At 47.1% G+C, this 26,495-nt stretch overlaps 1 protein-coding gene across 4 annotated transcripts in view; it reads left to right on the forward strand.

The window, feature by feature from the left end:
* The first annotated feature begins 2,445 nt into the window (after positions 1-2,445).
* IGSF5 (immunoglobulin superfamily member 5) overlaps positions 2,446-26,495 on the forward strand; it is a 41,748-nt gene continuing 17,698 nt past the window's right edge. For all 4 annotated transcript variants that reach the window (XM_014736382.3, XM_014736383.3, XM_014736384.3 and 1 more), the window contains exons 1-4: positions 2,446-3,015; positions 6,499-6,577; positions 13,739-14,056; positions 18,858-19,157. In XM_014736382.3, the coding sequence (XP_014591868.2) occupies positions 6,520-6,577; positions 13,739-14,056; positions 18,858-19,157 (676 nt within the window). In that variant the 5' untranslated portion in view covers positions 2,446-3,015; positions 6,499-6,519. The remainder of the gene's footprint in view (positions 3,016-6,498; positions 6,578-13,738; positions 14,057-18,857; positions 19,158-26,495) is intronic.

Raw genomic sequence — 26,495 nt, forward strand, 5'->3', positions numbered from 1 at the left:
GAAATAATGCAAACCTCCCAAATTCCAAAAAAAAAAGTCCCTCAGTACTACACACTTTCAGAGCTGCCCTTCCAATGTTTCGCAAATCGTGTTTTCACTCTGGTCTTGGGGCGGCTGCTCAGGAGCTGGTGGACAGGAGTACCCAGGGCCCAGGGTTGGCAGTGGGGGACCCTCCACTTGCTACAGAACTTCTAAGAGTGGTTATTGTTGTTATATATATGCACTTTGTTATGGCCCTTGTAGGAGGTCGCAATCTGCCACCCCAGAATGCGCCTCTTTGGCATAAGGACTATTTTTAAAATTTTTTTGGTGAAGAAGATTGGCCCTGAGCTAACACCTGTTGCCAATTTTCCTCTTTTTGCTTGAGGAGGATTGTCCCTGAGCTAACATCTGTGCCAATCTTCCTCCACTTCGTATGTGGGACGCTTCCACAGCATGGCTTGATGAGTGGTGTGTAGGTCTGCACCTGGGATCCAAACCTGTGAAAGCTGGGCTGCCAAAGCAGAGCATACGAATTTAACCACTACACCGGTGGGCTAGTCCCATCATAAGGATTATTTTAAACTGAAGATAATTGAGAAACAACAGACACCAAGCAAACTCTCTGCCCTCCCGTCTCTTGTACCAGGAGGGGCAAAATGGTCTTGGTCACTGCAGACTCTTGCCAGAATCTACATAAAAAACTTTACCAAAAACAATCCTTATCTTCCATTAGTTTCCCCTATATATTCACCTGGCCACAGTTTGCCACCCCTAAAAGCCTAAACTCCTTTTCCTTTATCTTGTCCCTTCTCTACGAACTTATTGTCTTGTTAAGATTCCATCAAAGGCTGAATTCTAACCACTTCTTGGAGTTGCTCATCACAGCGTTTCTCCTGGGTGTATGTGCACTGCACGTGTTCATAAACTCGTTAATCTCTTGTTTTTCTCTTGTTAACCTATCTTTTGTCACTTTAATTTCCAAGGGCTCAGGCACAGAACTGAAGAGGGTAGAGGAAAAAATTTTCTTGCTTCCCAACACACTCATTGTTCTTATAACTTAGAATTTTCTAGACGCTCTAACAATATTCTCCAGTAGTAGTGCTGAGGCTAAGGCTGGGGCTGGAGAGCTTGGTCTGGAAAGTCAGATGCTATACTGTGCCCTGAAGGCCCCTTCTCACGACTCCCTGCACTGATTGATAGTCTCAATATTAGGACTGAAGCTGAGAAAATAAAAAAGCACATCAGGGCAGAAATGAGCTACACCGGTCTTAGACTTTTATTTCTGTGGCTCATTGTTCTGCAATTATTTGCGTTTTGAATTGTGCTAGGTCTTCAGGGACACAGCTTATGAATAAGATGCTACAACCCTGTGTATATTTGTTAGATTATTTCACTAATATATTGACTCCCTGAGTCTACGTTTTACTGACCGTTTTTCTGACCAGCTCCCAGCACGGAGTCTTGTAGGAGAGGAGGAAAAAATGTTTTCCTCTACCCTCTTAGGTTTAGTGCCTGGGGCCTGTGTATTAAACGGACAAGACAGTTTAACAGGAGAAAAAGTTTACTCTGCATGCATATGGGAACGAACAAAGGAAGTAGCAGCCTCATTAAATGGTAAGAGTTAAAAGCTTACATACATAATTTAGTAGGAGAAAGGGAAGGGAGGAGAACAAATAGGTTTATTTAGGAAAGACAAATAGATTTTTGGAAGAACAAACAAAAGACAAGAAAGTTTGTGATAATGTTTGTCTATACAGATATGAGTGGTCTTTCCATCTTATTCCGGGCCATAAACACTCCTGAAGAAGGGATCTTGAGTACATTTTACTTACGTTCTCCCTTCTGGGGGTGGCTCCACTCTAAAGGGGAATCTATGGCGGCCTTCTTTCCCTGAAGTTGCTGCTTTTAGTCAGAAAAAGGAAGCACTGAAAAGGCTTTTTCTTGCATCTGTTGAATTTCAAATGTCTTCGGTTTAAAATAATCTTTATGCCAAAGTGACACATTTTGGTGTGGCCTATTCTGACCCCTTTCAGCTGGAAGGGACAGTACTTCCCCCTATTTATTTATTTCAGGGTCTTATTCTACACATATGATCCACATCGTGTCTGGGTTGTGCAGACGCCCTTGACCCTGAGTCTCCTGACAAGATTAGAATGTAACGAGGGGGACAAGCCAGATATTGAAAACGAACCGTATGGGGGCAGACAGTTTAGTAACGGTGCTGTGCAGCAGGGTTTTGGGAGACGGTGTTTTCCAGAAATTGTCCCAGGGCTCTGAAAAACCAAGCTCCTTTGCTCTGAGGAGCTGGGGCAGGGGTTTGGGAGGCGTGCCTTAAACCTCCTAACAGTCCCGGTGCAAATATGCCGCAGGGAACTGCGCTTTCCTCCTCACGGGGGCACGTGATGCACTGAGAGCCGAGACTCACCCTTTGGCCTTTTTTTCTTTCATAAAAGAACCTATTCTTGTGGACATGGAGGCGCCTGGCTGGGAGAAGGAACCGGCTTCACCAGCCCCTGGGCCTGTGTCAGAGGCCAGAAGGGAGCAGGGTTGGCCAGTCTGCCATCCACAGGCAGGAAGGAGCTCAGCTGTGGACGAGGACCACCAGGCTGGCGTGGGGCCCAGCTGTGTCTTGGCTCTGCAGGGCTTGAACAAGGCTCAGAGGAGGAACAGCGAGCCGAAGCCGGCTGGGAGCACAGCCTTGGCCCTGTGGCCTTGGCATTCTCAGCCCGGCCTGGACTTCCTGGGCCGCTGGTTGGGGCTGGCTAATGATTAACAGGAGATATGCCGCTCTGGGGCACCTGCACCTTCCGGAAGTGAGGGGCCTGTGGCAGGCGGAGGCCACTTCTGGGTTTAGGACCTGGCCTGTGACGTGACAGAACGTTTCGTGAGGAACTTCCTGTTAGCCGGGTGGGGTGGGCCGAGATTCTCTGGTCGCCAGACAGATTTGTTCCTGCATTTGCATGGAGAGAGGCCGGGAAGACTTTTGGGAACTAGAACCTTCTCTGATGTCCTGCAGAGGTTTACCTGCCTCAGGTGAGACAGCCCCTGGGTGTGGCTCCCCGGTGGGGGTGTCTGGTGGGTTTCTCCAGGGGACCCGTCTCCTCCCCAGGAGCAGGGCGCCGAGCCCTCGGGAGGCCACCGCGGGGAGCCGTCTCCGGGGGAAAGTGTTGGACGATCCAACACACATTCTTTGTTTCCCAACTTCCACAAAGTTAAAGATTAAAAGAGCTGGCTGCTCCGAGGGTGTAGGAGTTCGAGCGGGGTTCCCATCAAGCGAGCGGCCCTGTCGTGGTGAGCTGTTCTCAGGGATGCGCTGAAAGCCAAGGCTCGCTGGAGTTTAGGAGGTCAGGGTTCAAATGCCGGGAAATTGCTGTGACTCACGCTCAGCGCACAGACTTTGAAATGCCATTATTCTCCCAGCTCAGGAGAAGGCTTGTGGACAGGAGCCTTGCTCCCACATCTCTGGAAGTGCTGGGACGGCCCTTGGTCTGGCAGGCTGCGCTGAGGCCCCTCCTGATGGAGGGGTGCAGGGAGCTGGGGTCGGGGGAGCGGAGGAGAGCGCTGGGCCGTCCTGTGAGGCGCGGTGGTCTGCAGCGGGCCCCTGGCATGGATGTTGTTCCTGTAATTCTTGCCACCCCTGAGAAGCACTTGCCTCCTTTTTTTTAGGGTTTGGGCTTCATGCTATTGCCTAAAACAGGACGCTGGCAGGCACTTTTGGATGTTATGACATCCAGCTATTTCCTGGAAGCCCCCAAGAAGGGTTTGTGTGTGTGGCTAATTAAGTGAGATGACCAAGTTCAGCAGTTTTTGTCCTGTGATGAATAGCTTGCTGGGTCCAAACGATCTTCTGGGTGTTTTCATCTTGTTGGGGCAGTAAGGAATTGGTTGGGGGTTAAAATCCTGTCTTTTTTAATAAGATTTTAAGATTTTAAGAAGACTTCACAGTTTTGCAACTAAAAGTAGGTAATTCGAGTCTTCCATAATGAAATGCATGAGAAGTCAAATCTCGGGCCGTCAAACCACTCCACAGAAAGGTGACTTGCCAATCACTCGGCATAGGTCCCCACTTCATTAAAGCGACTTGGCTGACTTCAGTGGACACTTGAAATCAGCTTTCCCACAGTCCTTCCTGCACACGCCAGACCATCTCTGCACAAACCCACGTCTGCGGCAACCTTACAGCTGGGTTCCTGTGGCTCCGAGTGGGGTCCGACACAGCCCACCTGCTGAGTTCTGCTGGGCTCACTGGAAGTGGAGTCATTCATTCTCTCATACGGAGAAAATAAGGGAGGATGGCGTGTCAGGACGTTGGCAGGATGGAGCATTTGAGAGTTAGCTGAGCTGTTCTTCATCTGCAGCCTGCTGCCTTGGCTCTCAGCAACTGGAAGCATCTCCTAGAGGACCTTAAGCTATTGCCGCCATTTCAAAAGTGCCAAGTCCACGCTTTGCATTTATTTATTTATATTAAAAAAAATTTTTTTTTTGATGAAGATTAGCCCTGAGCTAACATCTGCTGCCAATCCTCCTCTTTTTTGCTGAGGAAGGCTGGCCCTGAGCTAACATCCATGCCCATCTTCCTCTACTTTATATGTGGGATGCCTGGAACAGCATGGCTTGCCAAGCGGTGCCATGTCCGCACCCTGGATCCGAACCAGCAAACCCTGGGCCGCCGAATCGGAACGTGTGCACTTAACTGCTGCGCCACTGTGCTGGCCCCCATGCTTTGCACTTACTGCTTTTGGTAAAAGGCGTAACCTTTTGTAACTCAACAGCTCCATTTCTCAGTCATCCTCTGCTCGGCTCTAGCATTCTCGACGACTAGTAGAGCAACTGACTTGTCGAGTTGTGTTCGCTGAACCTTGAAGATTAGTAAATGATTTCTTTGGGGCATCAAAATTCGGGATCTTGAATCAATCTGGGAAGGCCGTGATTTCACTTCGGTCTGTGTACGGCTGCTGCACAGCTCGCTATGGAGGCGTCGTTCTAGGGGTTTGCTGGGTCTGTTTTAGATCATTGCACGGGGCTGGGTTCACGCAGAATGGACGGTAGCAGAGACGCTTCGTACCTTACACACAAGTCGTTACCGTTTAGCACACAGGCTGGATCCTACTTTCCAAAGACAGCGAGAAACAAACGATGGAAACCCCACATTCCTTCTCTTGAGCTGTGAGCACCCAGTAACTGGCCGACATGTCCAATGTGGGTCACAGGCCTGAGCGCCTTTGTGATCCTGGACGGGGCATCCACTCATTACAAAGTCCTGCCCGGGGTCCCTGATGGAAACTGGCACCCTGTATTTTGGAGGGAGGGGTTGGAATCCCCCAGCAGGGCTGTGAAATCTGTGTGGATGCCAAGGCCAAAGTGACTGTCCTCCCCCACACACTGTGCTCCACAGGTCGCTGGGGCTGAGAAATGTTTGAAATAAAGAGACCCTTCTCCGGGGCTCAGGAGCTGCTGTTTTTGCAGGCAGTTCCTGATACAATCAGTGGGTGACTGAACTCCAAGTCCTCTAGCAGGACTGGCAGTGCTGGGACCGCCTTGGATAAGCCTGTCCCAGGGGAGAAAGAAAAAGTAAAAAGAGGAAATGCAAGGATGGAGGATGAGCAGGAGGGTTGTCAAAGAACAAGGGGATTGGAAGGAGGGCCAGGAGGCATGCATGATGGGATCCTGGTGTGCTGCCAAGGGGCCAGTAAGGCCTTCCTCACCTACCCTGACCTCTGCCCTCTCCCTCTTCCACTCCCCCTACTCTGCCCTGGCCCCGGAGTCCTCCCTGCAGGTCCTCAAACATACCAGGCACAGTCCCACCCCAGGGCCTTTGCACCTGTTGTGACTCTGCCCAGAAAGCTCCTCTGCAGATATTGACGTGGACTGTTGCCCTCCCTCCTTCACTGTTCATGGAGCACCTTCTTGGGGATCCTTTCTCTGACCCCCCTATTTGAAACATTAGCCAGCCCATCTCATGCACCCACCTCCTCGCACATGCTCCTCCCTGTTCTATTTTTCGCCATACCTCTGGCTACCTTCTCATAGGCTCATGATCAATTCCTTCATTTTGTGGCCTGTTTTCCCTTTAGAGTGTAAACTCATTGTGGGCAGGATTTTTTCCTCAATGATTAAAGAAAGTATCGTGACCAAAACGAAGAGCAGGAAACCCTCGCTCCTACCTCTGGGTCCGTGATTCAGTGGGAATGGCATACCGTCTGCATCCCTTTACATATCCGTGGGCTGGGGGGTAAGATCATGTAACACAGTGATCCTCAACCTTGAGCGTGGACCAGAAGTGGAACACTGTTTAATTGTTTAGACAGATTGCTGGGCTCCCCATGGCGTGTCTGATCCAGCAGGTCTGGAGTGGGTCCTAGAATCTACTTTTTTAACAAGTTCCCAGGGGAGGCAGGTGCCGCTGAGAAGCCCTGACTGATGTATGCAGGGACTCGGAGAGCTGCGAGGGGCTCCCGCACTCTGACGGTGAACGCCCATCTGTGACAGACCGTTCCCTGCTGCTTTGTCTTCCAGGGTGAGGAAGAACACACGGAGATGGGGAGCAGCCGGACAGGCATCCTGGCCACGCTGGTCGTCCTGGCTGGGCTGGCAGGTAGGGATCCCGGGGGCTCCGGGTGACGGTCCTGGGCAGATGGGAACTCAGAGGAGGCCGCCAGGGCACATGGCCACCAGAAGGTTCTTCCTTGGGCACTCCTCACCTTCCCTGAGCGCCCTCTCCAGCGAGGTCCATTTCCTGCTGCATCCTCTCGACTCCAGGAGTGGTCCTCCAGGTACATCTGACCCCACCAGTCCTCTTCATTGGGTCCTCGCCGTCCTGGGAGCCCGCCTTCAGTACCTCCCCACAAGTCCTCACTCTTGTCAAAATGCCCCTCCCCTGTCTGGTTTTTCTCCTCTTCCATTTCCATCTGGTCTTCAAGGAAGGCTCGACTCAGGCCTCATCTCCTCCTTGAACCCTTCCTTGCCCTGCAGTTTTCGGGGTGATAATCCCAGGTCCTGTTATTGCCAGGGTGAGGGGCGCATTGCGTGTGATCCGGCCCCTACCCAGGCTCCTTCTGGTCCTGGGACCCTCCCAGGGTGTCAGTCAGAGTGGACCCCAGAGTGTCCCAGCCAGGCTCTCCAGATCAGGAGGCAGAGCAGGCAAGCGTGGCGTCCTTGGGTCACTGGAGTCTGTACCCCCAGCTTTGCTTTCACTATGTCTCGTCTAGAGTCATCGCTTCGGGTGCGTTTGTCTTGTTTTCCCAGCTGGATTTTAGCCTCCTCAGGGTGTCTCCCACCATATTCCTCATTGCAGAGGTGTTAAGGCGTTGGATTGAAGAAGAATACAGACACACAGTGATTAACGAACCATCACAAGCTGAACGCTCTGCATGTCGACTGTGAGATCAGAACATTCCAGAATGCGCCCTCTCATCACTCCCTCTCTCCTTCCCCCAGTGCGGCCGTGGTTCTGACTTCTAACTGTGTAGACAAATTTTGCTTAATTTGCCCTTCATATACGTACGAACTCTATTTCAGACGGCCGGGTAATGTTTTTGTGAAAAAAAGTCTGGCCATGGCAGCATGGAAAAATTAAAACGGAATAGAATAGAATAGGGAGTATGAGAGGGCTTACAGGCAGTAAGGACCCTTTCATAAACTTCCATTGGTTTGGGGTGTATTTGCTTGTTCGGGCTGTGGGCCCTGGGCTGTGGTGATAAAATATATTTGGGGGCAGGGACGTTTGGAAGCCCCTCCTTATGGTAGGCGGGGCTAAGCCATTAGTAGGTGCTTAATAGACATTAGTTTGCAGAGTGGACTGGAGCACAGGTCCCTTCTCGGGTGGAGCTCGGGGACTCATCGTGGGGCGAGCAGACCACGCTCAGCACATGTTTTAAGGAGATGGCTCCAGACAGGCCTGTTTCAGCGACAGTTGCAAAAATCTCTTCAGGGGCTTGGTGGGAAACTGACGAACTCTGGGTCTATAGTTTTTCTGAGACGTTTTTCCTAAAGTACCATTTTGAAAGCAAGGATGCTTTGGTTGAGGCCTGGAGATGGCTGTTCCGGCAGTGGGGAGTATTGTGGGCTAATTCTAGAGCCCCCAGGGAATGGGGTCCATCGCAGAAGACTGAGTCCCGCGGCTGCTTCCTCTTGGAAAGTCTCGGGGTGGAGACACCTTCGTGTGCACACTTGACTTTGAAAAGCTGAGGGCAACCTCCACGTGTACCCAGAGGGCTCCTGCTGGCCCTCTCCTCTCTGCCTTGCCCCCAGTGTAACGGATTATGTAGAACTGGACCATCTTATTTACTCACTCGGTGAACAGTCACTGAGGGCCTGTTGTGTGCCATTTAGTTGCAGGCGCTGGGGTGCAGTGATGAGCAAAAACAGGCATCGTCCTTGCTAACAGAGCTTAGAGCCTAGCAGAGGAAACAAGCGTTAACTGACAGAAAAAAATCAATATAAAAACACCGCTGTGACAACTGCTTCACCGATTCAAAAGCCTGTTGCAGGATGATTTAACTTAAATAGGGTGATCTGGGAAGGCTCCCTGAGGAGGAGATGTCTTGGCCAGGAGCTAAGGAGTAAGCGACACTGGCCCACCACGTTGGTCTACTGCCTATGCAAAGGCCCTGGTGCCAGAAAGAGTTGGTGAGTTTGATAAATTAAAGAAGAGTTTGATAAATTAAAGTCAGGTGTCAGAGGGTGGAGTTTGGGGCAAATGAAGCTGGAGAGGAAGTCGATGTGACAGTAAGCAGGATCTTGAGACGCTGTTAAGGATTATCTGGTCTTTATCCCAAATGATGGAAATGTTTTAAACAAAGTCTGGGGTGTGGAGGTGGGCAGTAGGGGAGGGTGCCTGATCCCACTTTTTTTGTTGTGTTGGGAAGATGCCTCTGGCTGCCACGTGGGGAGCAGCTCTGGGTGGTGGTGGTAGCCTGGAAGTGACGCTGGCAGCCCTGCCACGGTCAGAGGACTCAGTAGCCGACTCCCACCTGCCTGGGGACCACCTCCTTCCCCTCCCAGTTTCCTTCCGATACTTCCAACCCCTGATATGGTTTTTAAAATTTATTTACTTTTATAACATTATATAAATTTCAACATACATCGTTCTATTTTGATTTCTGTGTAGATTACATCTTATTCACCACCCAAAGACTAATTGCCATCCAACACCACAAACTTGTTCCTAATCATCCCTTTTGCCCTCCCCCCACCCCATTCCCCTCTGGTAACCACCAAACCAATCTCTTTCTCTATGTGTTTGTTTGTAGTTGTTTTTATCTTCTATTTATGAGTGAGATCCTGTGGTATTTGACTTTCTCCCTCTGACTTATTTCACTTAGCATAACGCCCTCAAGGTCCATCCATGGTGTCACAAATGGCCAGATTTCACCTTTTTCTGTAGCTGAGTAGTATTCCATTATGTATATATACTACATCTTTATCCCTTTGTCCCTTGATGGGCATCTGGGTTGTTTCCCTGATATGTTTTGAGTTCCATTTTCTCCATCGGAGCTGCCTCACAAGAGCTGTTCTCACCCACTGCTCTCCACTTTATTTTCCTTTGTTCCTTCTGACTTTCAATTGTCTGCTTTTCTACTCATTTCCAACGCTAAGTAAGAGATGGGAGAAGGTGCCGGGTCTACGGTGCAGTGAGGAAAGCTGGGGAAGAGCAGAGCGCAAGAACAGAATGGTTGGTTGACGTGGACCCGTCATGCCCCCCACACCAGGGAGACAACCAGCTGCTACTCCGGGAAGCTGAGAAAAAGCCGTGGCAGAAGAAGGGTACTTCTGCTTAGGATCAGTTGAAGGAGGACAGGTGGGAGCTGCGAAGCTGGCCGACGTTCTGCTGTACAAAGGATTTCAGTTTTGCAGATGTTAGGAGGCGGCGAGTAGAAGAAGACAAGCTCTTCAGTCCTGGGTGGCGGCCAGTCGTCTCCGCGGAGAAGCCTGGTGGAGCAGCGCCGGTGGGGCAGGAGAGAAAGCCAACCGACGGGGCTGGAGATGTAGATTCGGGAATCGGATGGAGAGTGTTGGCGTGAATGAGCATCTTGCAAGTGGATAAACTCCTACAAGGGAGGACCTGGTGTTGGGGGACCACTGTAGCTGGTGGCCCAGGGAGGTTCCTGGGGGGTAGGATGCTGATGTCTCCCGTGGCTCTGCCCGGCTTTGCCTCTTTGCTCTACAAAGTGAAAGGGAGAACAAAGCCGGAGGGCGGTTTTGTGCTGAGGAGCTGCCTGTCTGCTTAAAGGTCTTATTTACAATTTTCTAGTATTTGTTGGGTGTGGGGCAGGGTTACACCCACCACCAGCTGACAGGACAAGTGAGAGAGGAATGGACTCCGGGACGTCACCTTACCAGAAGCACAGCTTCTGAGTCACGAGGTGGAGCCGGACGGGAGTTTACTTATCATGGTAACAAAGATCGCAGGGAATGTCGTCAGGGGATTTGGTGCTGGGGATTTGGGCCCTCCTGTTTAATTTAAAGGTCAAGTTCAAACTGGAAGGGTTTCCATTTAGCACAAGTCCCTCCTTCCCTCTCACTTCCCCAGCCACAAGGTAAGGTGTGGAGCCTGAATGTTTTCTGGGTCGCGCGTGCATTCCACAGGATATTTAAAGACTGGCTTGGAGTGAACAGCGTGCAGGAGTGAAATAATCTCACAAGGCAGTGAAGGAACCATGATTTCAGATGGGTTTGCTTATTCTGTTGGAGTTGCATAGACGGAGCTCCTCGCATGGCGAGTCTGGGTCTCACCTGTCCGCGCACTCCCGCATCCTGTCCTGCCGGCCTCTGTCCCGTGAACTCCCATCCACCTGAGTCAGGGGCAAGGAGGATGGTCCCTATCACAGCACGGAGTATGAGCACACCCCTCGTCCCGTCTTTCTTTCCTTGGGGTGTAGATTGGGCTATTTCTTGTCTTTTGTCCTTCTTCTTAAGATGCAATTCAGGGCTCAGAAAGAGCCAAGGTGGCATGGCAGCCATGGCTTTCCTGGGGAATCACTTCTGGCTTCCTTTCCTTAGGCTTTTTTCATTGCTTAAAATCCCAGATCAGAGGGATCGTTGGATGGGAGAGACGTGCCCGGGGGTAAGGGAGAAGACCCAATTTGTGTTGTTATTTAGAGTCACATTTTCTCTCTCTTTCTATCTCGTCCAGGGACAAATCAAAGGATAGTGAGCATGTTTACCCAAACTTGGGATTAGTCATAGTTAATTCTGACTTCCCCTCAGTCCTGCCTCTTTGGAGCCTGTGTCCTCTCTCCTCCCCCAGCTGCCTCACGGCCTGGTCCTGCTGGCTTCCTGGGTCCTGTCTGTGCAGCGGTTCATTTCCCCTGTTGACCTGTTCCTGCAGTGGGCAGTGCATTGTGGGTACTCAGGTGCAGTGTTAATGTGTTAATATGTGTCCAGTGGTGTGGTTCCTCCCCAGAAACCTTTAAGGGTGTAACGAGATTCTTTTAGAACCTGCCTTACAACTTGACTTTTTTTTTTGAGGAAGATTTGCCCTGAGCTAACATCTGCCGCCACTCCTCCTCTTTTTGCTGAGGAAGACTGGCCCTGAGCTAACATTTGTGCCCATCTTCCTCTACTTTATATGTGGGACGCCTGCCACAGAATGGTTTGGCAAGTGGTGCATAGGTCCACACTCGGGATCTGAACTGGTGAACCCCGGGCCACCAAAGCAGAATGTGCAAACTTAACCACTGTGCCACTGGGCCAGCCCGCACAACTTGACCTTTTAAGGTTGGGAGGAAAGGGGGCCTGCAGTCTATGGGGAGCTCCCAATGTGTATGACAGGCCGCCTGGTCGACCCACAGGGATCATGCAGCTCCAGAAGGTAATAGGAACCCATCACAGTCTTGCTGATGTGGCAGGCACGGCTGAGAAGAAACCAAGGTGTGTGGTCTGCCAGGGGGTCTTTTTGTTATAAACTCTGAGTGAGATTAGAGGGAAAAGAGTGGGAAAGAGGGAAAATTCAGAGTGGGAAGTTGTGAGTTTGGGTCCCTGCTCACCACTGTGATTGTAAGTCCTGAGATATTGCTGGTCTTCATTTCCTCATTGTTAAAACATAGGTGGGAAAAAGATGAGAATAAGAGATCTTGAAGACTACCCAGTGCTCTGCAAGTTCTGCTTTGATTGTTATTATAAACGTGGGAAAGTCTCGGAAAACTCTGGCTGCCAATTTGCTCTTCTAGGGTGGTAAGAATATCAGTCCTAAATGGTCAAAAGATTTCCTGAGTTCTTCAGTCGCAGAACACCCTCCATCTCAAGTAATTGTGACTGAGTTCATGTGGGCTGGAAAGCCCTTGATGCACTCGATGTGGAAGACCAGGCAGAAGTTGTCATTCCAGTTAAAACCAGTGTCAGAGTGCATCTGGTGAGCAAAGGCTGAAGATTGATAAAGGTGTGAAAGAAACAATTTTATTTTAATCTATGGTTTTCTTGGCTCATCTTGTCAGTCAACACAATCCCTTCTTGCAGGTCAACATAATCCATCCTTGCAGGTCAGCACAATTCCTTCCTGCAGGTCAGCACAATTCCTTCCTGCAGGTCAGCACAATCCGTTCTTGCAGGTCAACTCAATCCATTCTTGCAGGTCAGCTCAATCCGTTCTTGCAGGTCAACTCAATCCACTCTTTCAGGTCAACTCAATCCACTCTTGCAGGTCAACACAATTGCTTCTTGCAGGTCAACACAATCACTTCTTGCAGGTCAACACGATCCCCTCTTGCAGGGCATGTCATAGTGACTGTTTACTGAGTGCTTGAGGGTCATCTTAAGGGCTTTACGTGAATCGTCTCATTGGTTCCTAAAACAATTTGCTGTGGTACTAGTGTCTCTGTTTTGCAGCTGAGGGGAGTGGAATATGGAGAAATTGAGAAAACTTGCCCAATGAGCTGAAACCCTCACTCTGGAGTCTGTGGTCTTACACTGTAGAACCACTTGCTCACCTGTTGAAGTTTTAGATTCGACACTAGGATGTGGTCACATCCAGGCTGCCAAATGCATCCCTTGAATGTTCTCAGCAGGGGATCTCATTCTCCTGTGTCCTTCTACCTGTTTCGTTCTCTCTGTCTCCCTTACCTGTGTCTCTTCTAGTGCTTAGGAGGAGGGGCGTGGCCTCAACGACAGCACCATCCTCTTGAGCCTTGGCCACTGACTTTCCTTTCATTCCATGACAGTAAACTCAGGACCCAACTGTTGTGTCTCTTCAGCTGTATTCCTTCTCTCTCAGCCTTGTTCATTCTCCAGCCCCAGACACTGTCCTAAGCACCCATTTGGGGGCTCTAAGGATGCAAGGGCATGCGGTGGGCCGTGATCACAGCATGCTGGGGTCCCCACCCTCTTTGTGAAGAGTAGCTACTTCCTTCTTTCCCCTCTGAGCCTTGGGATCTTCTTGGAGGTGGAAAGCAAAGGTCCTTCCCGTTTCACTGGGAGGAAAATTCTCATTTCACAGTGAGGCTGAAAAACTTGCCTAAAGTAAGAGAGTTGGGCTGGTGGTGGCTCTCTGGACCAGGCTGGGGGAAGATATTTGAGGTAACATCCCTCCAGAGCATTGCTTCCTTCACTCCCAATCCTGCTGGGAGCGCCGTGGACTGTGGAGTGAGCAGAGGTGGGTGGAAAGGAGGGATGGGGTGGCTTCCTGTCCACTGGAAGCTCCTGATCTAATACAGCCATTGGATGGTCACCCAGGGGTCACAACTGGTGTACAGAAGGGTTAAATTGTACAGATGACTTATGTAGATTCATCCACAGTCTTGAAACATTGGTTGTCTTCCAGCTTCTGGATCCAGCTATGAGATCATAGAAGGTCCCAAGAATGCTACGGTGCTGGAGGGCTCAGAGGCTCGCTTCAACTGCACCATCTCGCCTGGCTGGAGGCTCATCATGTGGTCTCTGAATGGCACCGTGGTTCTGAGCATCACGCCCACAGAGCCCATCATCACCAGTGACCGCTTTACCACTGCAAGTTATGAAGAGGGCGGTAACTTCATCTCTGAGATGATCATCCATGATGTGCAACTCAGTGATGCGGGGCATGTCAGATGCAGTCTCCAGAACAGTGACCGGGATGCGTCCGCTTTCCTTTCAGTCATAGGTGTGTATGCAGGTGGCTCCAAAAAGGAGCATTTGGAGTCCATTGGGTTAAATGTCACAGGAATGGAAGGAACCTTCTGAAGCTCATGTCACATAAGGTGACATATGGGGTCTACTTTCACTTCGTGTTATGCTTAGAATTATTCTGAGCTGGCTAATATTTATGTTTTATTATGTGTTTATTTCTCTCCTCCCTTCCTCACTGACTCTCTTTCTACTTCGTTTCCTCCTCTTTCTCTCCCTCTCTCTTTCCCTCTTTCTTTTCCTTTTTCCCTTATTGAGACTCCTAAAGACAGGTTTTATCACTTTCCCATCTAATCCATTTCAGGACCTAATAGCTTTTCTGGAAATACATCCTGGAATTCTTCTGGGGCCAGTTGCAATGATTTGTCTTTGATTTAGAGACAGTTGACAATCATTGCCCTTTCTCTAGTCTTTCATATATGTGACTCTTATTTCTTTGCCTTACATCCTTACATAATTTGTCAGCTTCAAATCATGCTTTGACTTTTTGCTCTTTCCAGCTGAGTCCCCTCAATCTGTATTACTCTTTCCTGCCCCATTGGCTCTTAAGAAGTAGTCAAAGGTGTGTGTTTACCAAACTTACCAAGACTTTTAGAAAAAAGTGAAAAAAATTCATAATAGTGGATAACGTTTTTCACTTTCAAAGCTAATTTTAAGGTGCTGAATTCAGATTATGCTATATAGTGAAAACAATAAAAGAATGCTTTACAAGGATTCAGAACATCTTTATCAAGGTTTAATCATTTTGCATTCCTTAAAAATGTAATTACATATTATTTATGTAATTACTCCAATTATTTATGTATTTACTCCAATTTAGATGCATCAGAGCGTGTCGAGCCCCTGATTTCTATGGTGGCATTTTTTATGATAGACCACATTGTGTCTTTCAAATTTTTTCTTATGTCTACTTATTTGCATGTCTAGGAGAAGTTCCCAGAAATTTGGTGTGTATTCATGTTGCTATCAAATCAAATTTGATAACATTTGGTGAAGCCTAGTTTGCATGGTTATATTCTTATTATAATAATTTGTGGCATAAAGGAAAGAACACAGGAAAATGAATCAAAGATAGGAGTTCTGGTTTTGATTTCATCCATTATCTGCCTTGGTGGCCCCGGGATGCCTCAATTTCTTCATCTTCAAAATGGGGCTAAGGCTCAGGTTTACTGTGAGGATCAGATAAAAACATGCCTGAGGATGATTTGAAGACCCTAAATCCCTGTCTGAGTCAATTTACTGCACACGGACTTGAGGGGCTAGAGTGGTCTACTGTTAATAGTGCGGACTTGGGAGCCCAACTGCCAGGTTTGAGTTCCAGCTTTGTCATTGACTAACTGTGTGACCTTGGACATGTTACTTAATGACCTTGTGCCCTAGTTTCCTTGTCATAAAGCTGTTGTGAGATTATGCAAAGCCTTTAGAACAGCACCTGGCTCATAGCAATTCCCACAGAGTCATTTACTGCCTTCCCAATAGCAGCCCACTGTCATGTTAGGCATTTAAGAGGGACTCAAAGATAAATAGAATAGGACACAGTCCTGCCCTCAAGAACCTTACAGAAAGAGTGGATAATGCAAGTGCGTGAATAACACTGGAGAAATGTAGATGCTGGCAAAGGCAGTGGGAGGGAGACAAACTCAGGTTCGAAGTGGGAAGGGAGGTGAGAGAATCAGCAGAGCCTTCAAGGAGACTCTGTGGAGAAGGCACCATTTAAGATGTGCCTCGAAGGTCTGTAGATGATAGGAAAATGGGGAAGCGAGAGAGGAGGATGGCACCCCTGGATGAAGGAAACATCTGTCAAAGGCGTGACTTATTACTGGTATGCTGATGGCGTATCAAACTCATAAATCCATTTGGTTTTATAGCATCTTTCCCCAAAGCTATAAACCTACAAAGTTATCTGAATATCCCTAAGACGCATTTTGATATGTTGATAATTACTGTAGCTTTGGTTTTAATGCAGATGGAAGAAGAGGCATCTAGGAAAGTTAAAGTCTTCTCCAAGTTCACGCGGAAGGAACCCACAGAGCAGGGATGGAACCCGAACATTTACCCTGGTTCCATCGGTCTCAATGGCACTTTGTTCTTAGAGGAACAAATGTCCTCTGAGCCACAGAGTCTCTTTCAAGGGAAAAGAATCCTGAAAAAGGAAGAAGCATCCAATTTATTTTGAAAGTGAATTATCCAAAGATTGTTTTTCTTTTCCTTTTCATGTGTTAACAAGAAAAATAAAGAGAGCTTACATAACTCCATACTGAGTCCTCCAAAATCCATGTGAACGTCCTAGCCATCACCCTTGTATAAAGTCTGTCATGCTACCAGATAACTTTTGTGAAAGCCAACAGGAAAAGTTGAATTGCAAATACACACAGAAAAAGGAAATGCTTCAGATTGCTGCATTTGTCTGTTTATTGACCAATCCACCAAACAATCACACACTAAACTCTAGATCTCTTGTGTTTTGAGGGCCACTAAGACTTGAGTTCAAGATCTCCTGTTGTTAAGGGAGGCAATACCATCCTCCCATTTCTGTCATCTTAAACCTCTCCATCAATGAAACAATGAGTGAACAAAAAAGAGCAAGCACAGAACTCTTTTGTCTTAAGGGACAAATCCATTCCTCTGTTACTAGTGCGTTTACAGAAGTCTTTGAATTAGCAAAGGTGCTTTACTTACCCTAAGAGACTATTCGGGAAAGGAGTAGTTGAAAATTTAACATTTCAGAGTTGGAAGAGCTTTCAGAGCCGATCCAGTTCCATCTAGTTTGGGAACTTCCAGGTGTTCCCCAGACTCTTTGAGGGTGGTCTGTGAGGTCATGATGATTTTCAAAATGATACCAAGGTGTCACTTGCCTTTCCCACTCTCCTTCTCTCACGTGTACAGGGAGTTTCCCACTATCCATTGGAAAGGTCTGCATAACTCAGTGGATCAGCATTTTCCAACTGACTGATGTATAGTGATACAAAATCACCAAGGGTAAAGGATTTTAATGTAACAGAGAATGAAAGTTCCTTATCTAGTTTCAGATTCCACAGTGCAACTAACATTTAAGAAACCACCGCTTGTCCAGTTTTAGTGTGGTATCAAAGAGTAGCCGTGATTATCTGAAAAGCCTCCTCACTGCTCCAAATATATTTTCAGCGAAGTCAGATTTTCTTTATAAACTCCAGACAAAGCAATATATTGCAAGAGGTCCAATGCAGGAGCACATATGAGAATCCAGCTAGACATTAAAGAGATTTGCATAAATATAAAACTATGTTGTTCTTCTTATGAATTTATGTTGGTTTAAAAATATAGGTATTTTGAGCCAGCCCAGATGGCCTAGTGGTTAAAGTTTGGCGCTCACAGCTTCAGCAGCCCAAGTTCGTTTCCAGGTCTTGGAACTGCACCACCTGTCTGTCAGTTGCTATGCTGTGGCAGTGGCTCAGTTGGAAGAACTAGAACGACTTACAGCTAGGATATACAACCATACAGTGGGGCTTTGGGGGAAAAAAAGCAAAGAGGACGATTAGTAACAGATGTTAGTTCAGGGCCAATATTTCCTTGCAAAAAAAAAAGTATTTTTAATAAAAATACATTAATCCATATTAACATGTAATTGGTTAATACTGTTATTTTAAAAATAACTATTTATTTATTTAATTATTATGAATTTTATTATTATTAAATAATTAATGATCAATTATTATTTAAAAATAAACAAATATTTAATTCAAATTTCAAAGATGGTAAATATTGGTAGATGGACTCCCCAAAAACAAAAGGTCTTTGGAGTCCTCAATGATTTTTAAGAATACAAAAATTACCAAAACCAAAATGTTTGAAAACCACTGACCTGGTCAAATCCTCTCATTTGACAGGCAGAAAACAGAGATCCTGACAATTTCAGTGACTTGCCCGAGGTGACACTAGCGTTTCGGGAAAGCCCGGATTGAGAATGGATTTTTGATTCTTATTCCAGTGTTCTTTCCATTATATCATGCAGCAGGGGGTTTAGGATATTTTCCCTTGAACGTTTCAAGGTGTATAGATTTCACTAAGGCTGTGTCTTTACCAGGGCCAACCCTCAGGTTTTTTAGTAATATCAGCAACACAAGTGCTATTTTCAGATGGACTCTTTACAGTGTGAACAGTGGCATACGCAAGTGGGTCCTTCATAAAAACTTTAAAATAGTTTATCTGAGTAAAATATTCTGATACATGATTTAGGGTCATTATTTCTATAATTCTATTAGATTAGATTTAATTTGTACCTAGAAAAATATTTTAAGGCAATATCATAGGACGTTATGTTTAAAAATATGTGACCCCAAAAATAAATTAAATGAATCTGAAAGACCAAAGGCCAGGATAGACTTACTTCCCATGAGACTATGAGATGTGTTCTCCTTCCAGTGAAAAAAATGTAAAGGTGTTTCCCTTTTTGCTTTGGCTCCCAGGACAGCCCAGTACAACTTTGCAACACCTCTTCAATGATTGCATAGCCCACTATGGAAGGCATCTGCCCTCTCTTTCCCTGGATCCTGATTTTTATTTATTCATTTTCTCTGGGGTTATATGTTTTCTGGTGAGCGACCTCACCTTCTCCTGTGAACCTGGCAGGTGTAAGGAGAGACACAGATAAACCTTGAGTTAAGGTTTTCGATACAGACACAGCCAATTTGGGCTTGGGAAGACAGCTCCCATGAAAAGCAATTTGAAAGAAAAACTAATGAAAACCTGGAACTGAGAGGCATGGTCATTCCTTCGAACATTTCTCTTCTCTTCTCTAGTTATGGGGGAACTGTTCATCTCCAGTGGTGTTCTCATAGTCATTGAGGATGAACCTTGTAATGTGACCTGCCGTGCATCGGGGTGGACCCCACTCCCAGATATTTCCTGGGAGATTGGTGTTCCGGTGAACCATTCAAGCTACTATTCTGTTCGGGAGCCTGATGACCCTCAGAGCACAGTGAGCATCCTGGCTCTCACGCCACAGGGCAACGGCACTCTGACTTGTGTGGCTACCGTGGAGGCACTGCAGGTCCACAAGTCTGTAACTGTAAATCTTACCGCGGTTCAGCCTCCCGTGGGTAAGTGAAGACCTCTTGCTTTATAGAATGTGAATTATTATTTCGCACTTCTATTTTATATGTCATGCTACTTAATCAACAACACCTAGGAAAATCGTACGATGACCTTGATTTCGGGGAGGGATGGTAATGGAGACAAATTTCTCCTAGTGTCGGCTTAATGACCTTGTAATTTCACTTGCTTTTAAAATTCCATCTTCAAGAGCTTCTCTCTTTTCTACTTCAGATGAAAACTGTTAAGAATATTGATGATTATCAGGAACAGCAAGAAGTTCAGAGATAAATACTCGAATTCCACATTTTTCTCTAGCTTTACCCATTGTTCTCGTTTGACCCCGTCCGCTAGGCCAACACGAGGCGAACTCTTCTAATATTTGAGGAGGGCGTGTAGGTCCTCTCCGGTTCCTTCCAATCTCAGTGGAATTACGCTGTTTCATTTTTTACCCAGCAAACCCACAGTGTGTGAAAGTACCAAGTCTAGATGTCTATTTTTAACTCAACTAAATGACATAAGTTTAAAGTTTAGATCCCCAAGAGATACGTCTGCTATAGAGTCATAGGTATGCCAGCAACTCTAACCACACACCTTCCCAAGGCCCAAGAGTCTGCTTGAACTCGAGTCAGCCTGGGCCAGCTAGAAAACGGGGGGGAAAAGGGGCTGGAGCTTGACTTTGAGTCCTTCATTCTACAAAAGAGGAAAGAAAGAGAGGCCTGGAGAAGTGCTGGGCTGTATTCCAGGTCATACGGCTGGAAGGGGCAGAGGGGACATCTAAAGCTTTTCCCACTATGAAAACACCATTACATGAGATTGTTCCAAGTTTGGAACAAAGCTACATCCAAAGCAAGATGACAATAATGATAATAATAAGAGAACAGTGCTAGAGGGCAGTTACCATGTAAAGACACTGTTTGAAGTGCTTCTCAAATATTCACTAAGTTACCCTGCACTACAGCCCTGTGAGTGGATGCTGCTATTGTTCCTGTTGTAAAGGCAAGGTGACAGGGACACAGTGTGGCTTGGAATTTGCCCATGTCTGTAGAGCTAGTAGATGGTGGGAGGTGGCCCTGGCAGTGTGTCTCCGGAATCTGCTCACCCATCAACTCCGCCCTCCGCTGTGAGCAGTCACTTGGGTGGTGTATGAGTACCTTGGGGCTGCTGTAACAAAGCACCCCAGACTGAGGGACTTAAACCACGGAAAGGTATTCTCTCTCTATTCTGGAGGCTGGAAGTCTGAGGTCAAGGTGTCAGCAGGAGAAATTCCTTCTGAGGGTCCTGAGGGAGAGTCTCCTGGGGGCCCCTCTCCTGGCTTTTGGTGATTGCTGGCAATCTTTGGCTTGTAGATGCTTCACCCCGATCTTTGCCTCTGTCTTCATGTGGTGCTCTCCCTGTGTGTGTGTGTGTCCAAATTTCCCTTTTTTAGAAGGACACTAGTCATGTTGGGTCAGGGGCTCACCAGATCCAGTATGACCTCATCATAACTATAATTAACACAGAATCTACACAGACTGTCTGAATATCTCGTTTCTTGACAGTCTTTTACTTGATAACTTTTGTATTCTGTCATTAGTCATTGCCTGAATCTATCATTTCTATGATGGTTGTGAAAGAGTGACTTTCTGGTTCCCTGATTTTTCTGTATTTATTAGTTGGCATTCTTCTGTAAAAAAGAGACTTCTCTTTCCTTCCTTTTTGTTCTTTCTTTTTTTTAATAGTTTTAGCATGGATTCGTTTTGTTCAATACATTATAATTTGCTCCTGTCATTACTCATTTTGATGCTCAGATTTCTCTAGATGTGTGGCCAGTGGGAATCCCTTCCAGCTGGCTCTGGTGTCCTTTTGATGTGTCACTATTAGTTTTTGGGCACTTGGTCCAGTAAGATGTCCCAGACTCCCTTTACACTTCCCCTGTCCCAGCCTGGGTTCCGCCGTTTCGCCAAGGAGCCAGCCTCACTTGCTTTTAAGCTGTTTAAATATGATAAAACATGGTCTAGGCTTTGAAAGGGAAGATAAAAAAAAAAGTTCCATTAGCACCAAATGGAATGAGACTGCCTGTTTAAACCACACATCTTAACAAGGTAATCATGCAGCAAAGAGCTCTCGTCTGATCGATGACGCCCCACAGAAATGGAGTTTAGAGATTAGCTTGCCTGCAAAGTTTTTCTTTTGTAGGGGAAGGGCAAGGGGCCCTTAATTGCCCTTGATCAGATTTAATTCAGCTGAGTTCTTCTTAGTCTAGGACCAGTGAAGTGAGCGGCCTTAATTATGGCAGCTGGAGTCCCAGCAGCCTCAGAGGAAAGCACAGTGGGTGTGTTGCCATGAGTCTTGCTTTATTGGACTCATTTGGAAAAGGGTAATTTGTTTCTAAATTATTCATCAAGATCCAGAGCAGCTGGTGGCTGGCTGCATGTTGTGTGTTCTATGCAAGTTCGAGCAGCTGAGGACCTCGTTCCAGCCTCGGCTGGCGCAGCTGGCGACGGCGAGCCTTCAAGGCGCACCGCCAGGTGACGGAGAGCCCGGGGTGAATGAGGCGGTGCCTGTTCGGGCGTCTTCAGGAAGCAATAAACACCAACCCCCACACCCATTTCCTAGATGTGCAAGGAATCTGTCTTCATTTCTGGAATAGCCCCTGTAAATCGATGAAAGAGGAAGAGCAATGGCATTTAGGAAGCCTAATTGGTTTAAGCCAAGAAGTTGTATGGACGCACTTATGGATTCTTGAAGGAAAAGCATATTGAAAGGGCTAATGCTAAAGTTTTCTGAAAGATCGGTTTTCTTGATTCCAGAAGTCATACAAAGTTCAGGCATTGCAGACATGCATACCACCAGCAGGAAAGCCCCTCTCATGCCCACTTTGAGACAACCACCCTCCACCTTCCGTCTGCCCATCTGGATTGTTCTCCGTGTACTTGCTTAAGTGTACGGGCTGTGGAATGTTCAAACGAAGCAGGACTTTTAGGAAATCGGAGCACCTTGTAGAAGGGAGCGATTCCTGGTTAGAATCCAGTTTGGTGAGAAGTGGCATTTTCGAGGGCAGACAAGAGTGGCGGGAGGGACGGTCCTGGGTCGTAGCTCTGGCACCAGCTGTGCGACTTGGGCAAGTCACTACCCTTTGAGGCTCCATTTTCTCACCTGTAAAAAGAGGGGAGAAGAGCAGGACAGAAGTTTTCTTTCCTGGCTGCCTCTCGGAGACGTTAGTGCATCTGCTGATGCTCGAGCCCCACCCCAGAGGTTCTGGTTTAACTGGAGCCTGGGAACTGACACTTTAAAAAAACTTCCAAATTACTCTACTGGGCAGCCAGGATTGGAGGTTGCTGATCTGGAAAATCTCAAAGGCCGTGCCTTTTGGCCCAGCCGCATCACGCGCTACTATCCACACAGAATTGGGTATCAGACAGCCTGGGCTCAGCTTGCCCACTTACTCACTGTGTGACTTTGGGCAAGTTACTTAACCTCTCTGTGCCTCAGTTTTCTCATCTGTAAAACTGAGATAATAATAATACCTACCTTCTAGGGTTGTTGTTGGTGTGAGAAAGAAGCAGGTTAAAACATAGAATCACTTAGGACAGTCCCTGCCCCAGAGCCCACAGGACAGGAGAGTGAGTGATTGTTATCATTTATCACATTGATTCAGAGATCTCCTGTTTCCCTTCTCATCAGCACCAGGGCCTGCTTGCACGTGCCGGTGGTGACATTTTGTATTAATCCAGTTGGTTTTTAGAAATTCTAGTTGCCTGTTAAAAACTCTGAGCATTTCTGTGAGAGCATCTGGGGAACACTATTTTCCTTTTCTTCACAGATGGGAAAAGGACATTCTCGAAGCTGAGATTACAGTTATACAGTAAATTCGGTAACGCAGCCCTAACGTGCCCGCAGTTGTGTGCAGGGACGTAGGGAGGAGGGCAAGCAGACTTGAGCTTGGAGGTAATCTTCCTTAGTCACTGGCTGTGGGTTGCTCAGGTATGGTGTACACGTCCCCTCCAGCATCTGCCATTCGCCTCGAACCATCATGCCACACCCTCCACCACGGCACAAGTCAGGGACCAGCATCCACCTAGACTCCCCGTTCCTCTATGGCCTGGGCTGTATCTTCCCCGGAAGGATTATTCCAAATGGAAGATGCAACATGGCAGGATGGAAAGACACGAGTCAGAGTGTCGAGGTTTTTCTTTTCTGAGTGTCCTTGTCCAATTTACTGAGTCTCTTCCTCTTGAGTGTCTTTTCTGTACGAGGAAGGGGTCGGATTATGGGTGAGCTAATTCCAAGGTTCTGTGTTTTCTGTCCACTATTGACTTTTGATTTATCACTCTATGAGTATCATTTATTTTTCTTTCACTCCACTATAAATGGACTCGTTTAAAAAATTAGCCTCATACTAAACAAAATACCCAAGATGTATCTGCATATATGTATATGTATATATGTAATAGATGACAAATCAAAAATTTTTATGAAAATAAGACAGTTTCTTCCGTGTGGCTCCAGTACCAATCGTGCCTCCTTATGGCACCTAGCCCACACTTTTCTCTGGGCTCCACCAGAGGAGAGGGAGAGCAAGCCTCTCCTAGATGTGAAACTCTGTGGGAGATTTGACCCCCAGTGGGGTGCGGTCCCAGCAAAGAGGAAGTGAAAGAATGAGCTGTGTGGTTCCTGATGTCAGTTGCTGTTCGGTGAGAGTTTGGGGCTTTGAGGTGAGTGCTGGCATCACTTTGTTTGCCTTGGTGGTTGAATTATGGACATGAGAGTGAGTGAGGTCGTCCTTGATTCGGCTGCAACCCCAGCAAGGTGGCCCCTCCCTTCCTTTAAACAGGTCCGCCCTGAGGATAAGCAGGCGTCTCTGTGCTGGGTCAGAGGGAAGGGTTGTATGTCAGGACTCGGTTGACAGAACTTGGCATGCTGATGGTTTCCTCTAGCGGGCAGGAAAACACCCTGAGAGTGAGTGTTTGGGAAGTCAACAAGTATGTTGACTTATGCCAGTAAGAATTCCAGGCCTATCTCTTGAGTCCTGAGCCAGACTTTAGTGTTTCACCCCAGCTGGCTCTTTTATTATGAAAACCTCTAATATTTACAAACTTCGGTTTGTAAAAGACCTCGTCAGACTGAATTTAGGATGGCTGCGGCAATCTCGAATGTGTGCTTTGTACCTTACGGTGTTCTCAGCTCGTTCACATGCATCTCTCGAGTCTCTGAACAGCCTGGTGGGGCAAGAATTGTTATGGATGAGCGAGCCAGAGGCCAAAGGGAGCCCAAGTCAGTGGTGGCCGTGAGATTTCACTGGTTCCATTGATGTGAAGCCCAAAGCTTTTTGTCAGTCACGAAGCTTCTGTACGGTGGTCTGATTTTGAACTCCAGATTGTGAGTATCATAAATGCAGTCTGGACTTCATAATCTTATTATCACATCTATGAGAGCGAGAGTATGGGAGCATCCTGTAAGGTGGCAGTTTGCTTGGGCAGTGTTAGCATTTTGCCTGCACACTAGGGATTCTCAAAGTGTGGGTCACCACCCACCTGCATCACAATTACCTGGGTGCCATTCCAGATGCCCGACTCAGCTCCACTGGAGGTGGGCTCTGGATCTGCGTGTGCAGAAAGCTTTCCAGGTGGCGCTTGGGATCCTGCTGTCTGTGGAACAAAGGGATAAGCCGTATTACTCTCTGGATGTGAAGGGACTGGCTTGTTTTAAAGGCCCAATTCTGGGGCTGGGGAAAGGTGGCATAGGAAGGGTATAAGCCTGTCCCCCCTACATTTTTTGGGGAACTCTTTTCTTCTCTCTATCTGTCCCAGCTCATCTCAGAAAAATGGTGGGTAATCCGGAGATCCATCCATCCATCCATCCATCCATCCATCCATCCATCCATCGACCTATTCATCCATCCATCCATTCATTCAAGGTGCTCAGTATGTGCCAGGTGCTTGGGGCATAGGTAGAATAAGACACAGTCCTTGACCTTGAGGGGACAAAGTCTAGTTTAGATAGTAGCAGATATGTAAGAAGAAATGGAAGCCACAATAGTCAATTTCATGGACATTTAAGATGGCAATGAGGGCCGGCCCCGTGGCCGAGTGGTTAAATTCATGCACTCCGCTTTGGCAGCCCAGGGTTTTGCTGGTTCCAATCCTGGGTGTGGACCTGGCACCACTCATCAGGCCACGCTGAGGTAGCGTCCCACATAGCGCAACCAGAGGCACTCACAACTAGAATATGCAACTATGTACTGTGGAGCTTTGGGGAGAAGAAGAAGAAAAAGAAAAAAGAAGATTGACAACAGATGTTAGCTCAGGTGCCAATCTTAAAAAAAAAAGAAAAAGATGGCAATGAATGTGAGACGTTAAAAAAAGAAGGAAACTTTAAAAACCATCACAGGTAATGCAGAGAAGCTTTGCACAAAGGGCAGACGACAAATATCTTTTTATATTATGTAATTCTTCAAAGCAAACTTCTTGAGATGTCTGTGGATTGCTCTGCAATCAGATCCTTGCTTTTCCATGAGTCAGCACCCCGGTGGTTGACGACTGTAGACACAGAGCATTAGTGACCATCTCTAACCATCTCTGACTACAGCTTATTCCCAGCACTTGACTTTGACGCAGGAATAGCAAACTATGATTTCAAGGAAAACTCTTAAGGAAGAACCCCTAAGAGCTGTTTTTCCGCTACAAACCTGTGGTTCTGAAGTGCTGGAAGGCCATTGATTTCAAAGCAAATCTTATCTTCTTCATAGGAAGTCTGTTGTTTTATTTTCGAACGACTAGAATTTAACAAAATAGCATGCGTTTACACTGAGATAGTACCGAACACTCAGGGAGGAGTGACGGACTTTATTGACTAGCAATTCACACTCAGACAGATCAACTTAAACGTGGTTTGACTTTGACGTGGTTCAGTAGCGGGGAGTGAAATGCCCATAAGGGCTCTTCGGAACATCCATGCAGTTCCCACAAACCCACAGCCAGGCCGTGCTGTCCGACAGGACTTTCCGTGGTGAAGGCACCGTTCTAGTCTGCGGCAACTACACCCTTGAAATGTGGCCAGTGTGACCGAGGTGCTGAGTATTTAAGTGTCTATAATGTTAATTAATTTAAATTTGAATTTAGATAACCACATGAAGTCTATCCGACAGCTCTGGCTAAGGCGTGGCTGTAAAAAAAATCAAAATGGCTTTTTCTCTGTCTCCTTCTCTTTCTACCTCTCCTTCATTTCCTGCTGGCCCTGCCTCACCTTAATCTTTCTGTCTCCTGACTCCGTGACTACTGGATCAAACAAGAGGGCAAAGTAGAAACTAGTGAAGGTGGCCTCCGAAGGGCCATGGAGAGAGCAATTACTAGATGAGAAAGGAA

Source organism: Equus caballus, chromosome 26 (assembly GCF_041296265.1).
Source record: "Equus caballus isolate H_3958 breed thoroughbred chromosome 26, TB-T2T, whole genome shotgun sequence".
NCBI classification, from domain to species: Eukaryota; Metazoa; Chordata; class Mammalia; order Perissodactyla; family Equidae; genus Equus; species Equus caballus.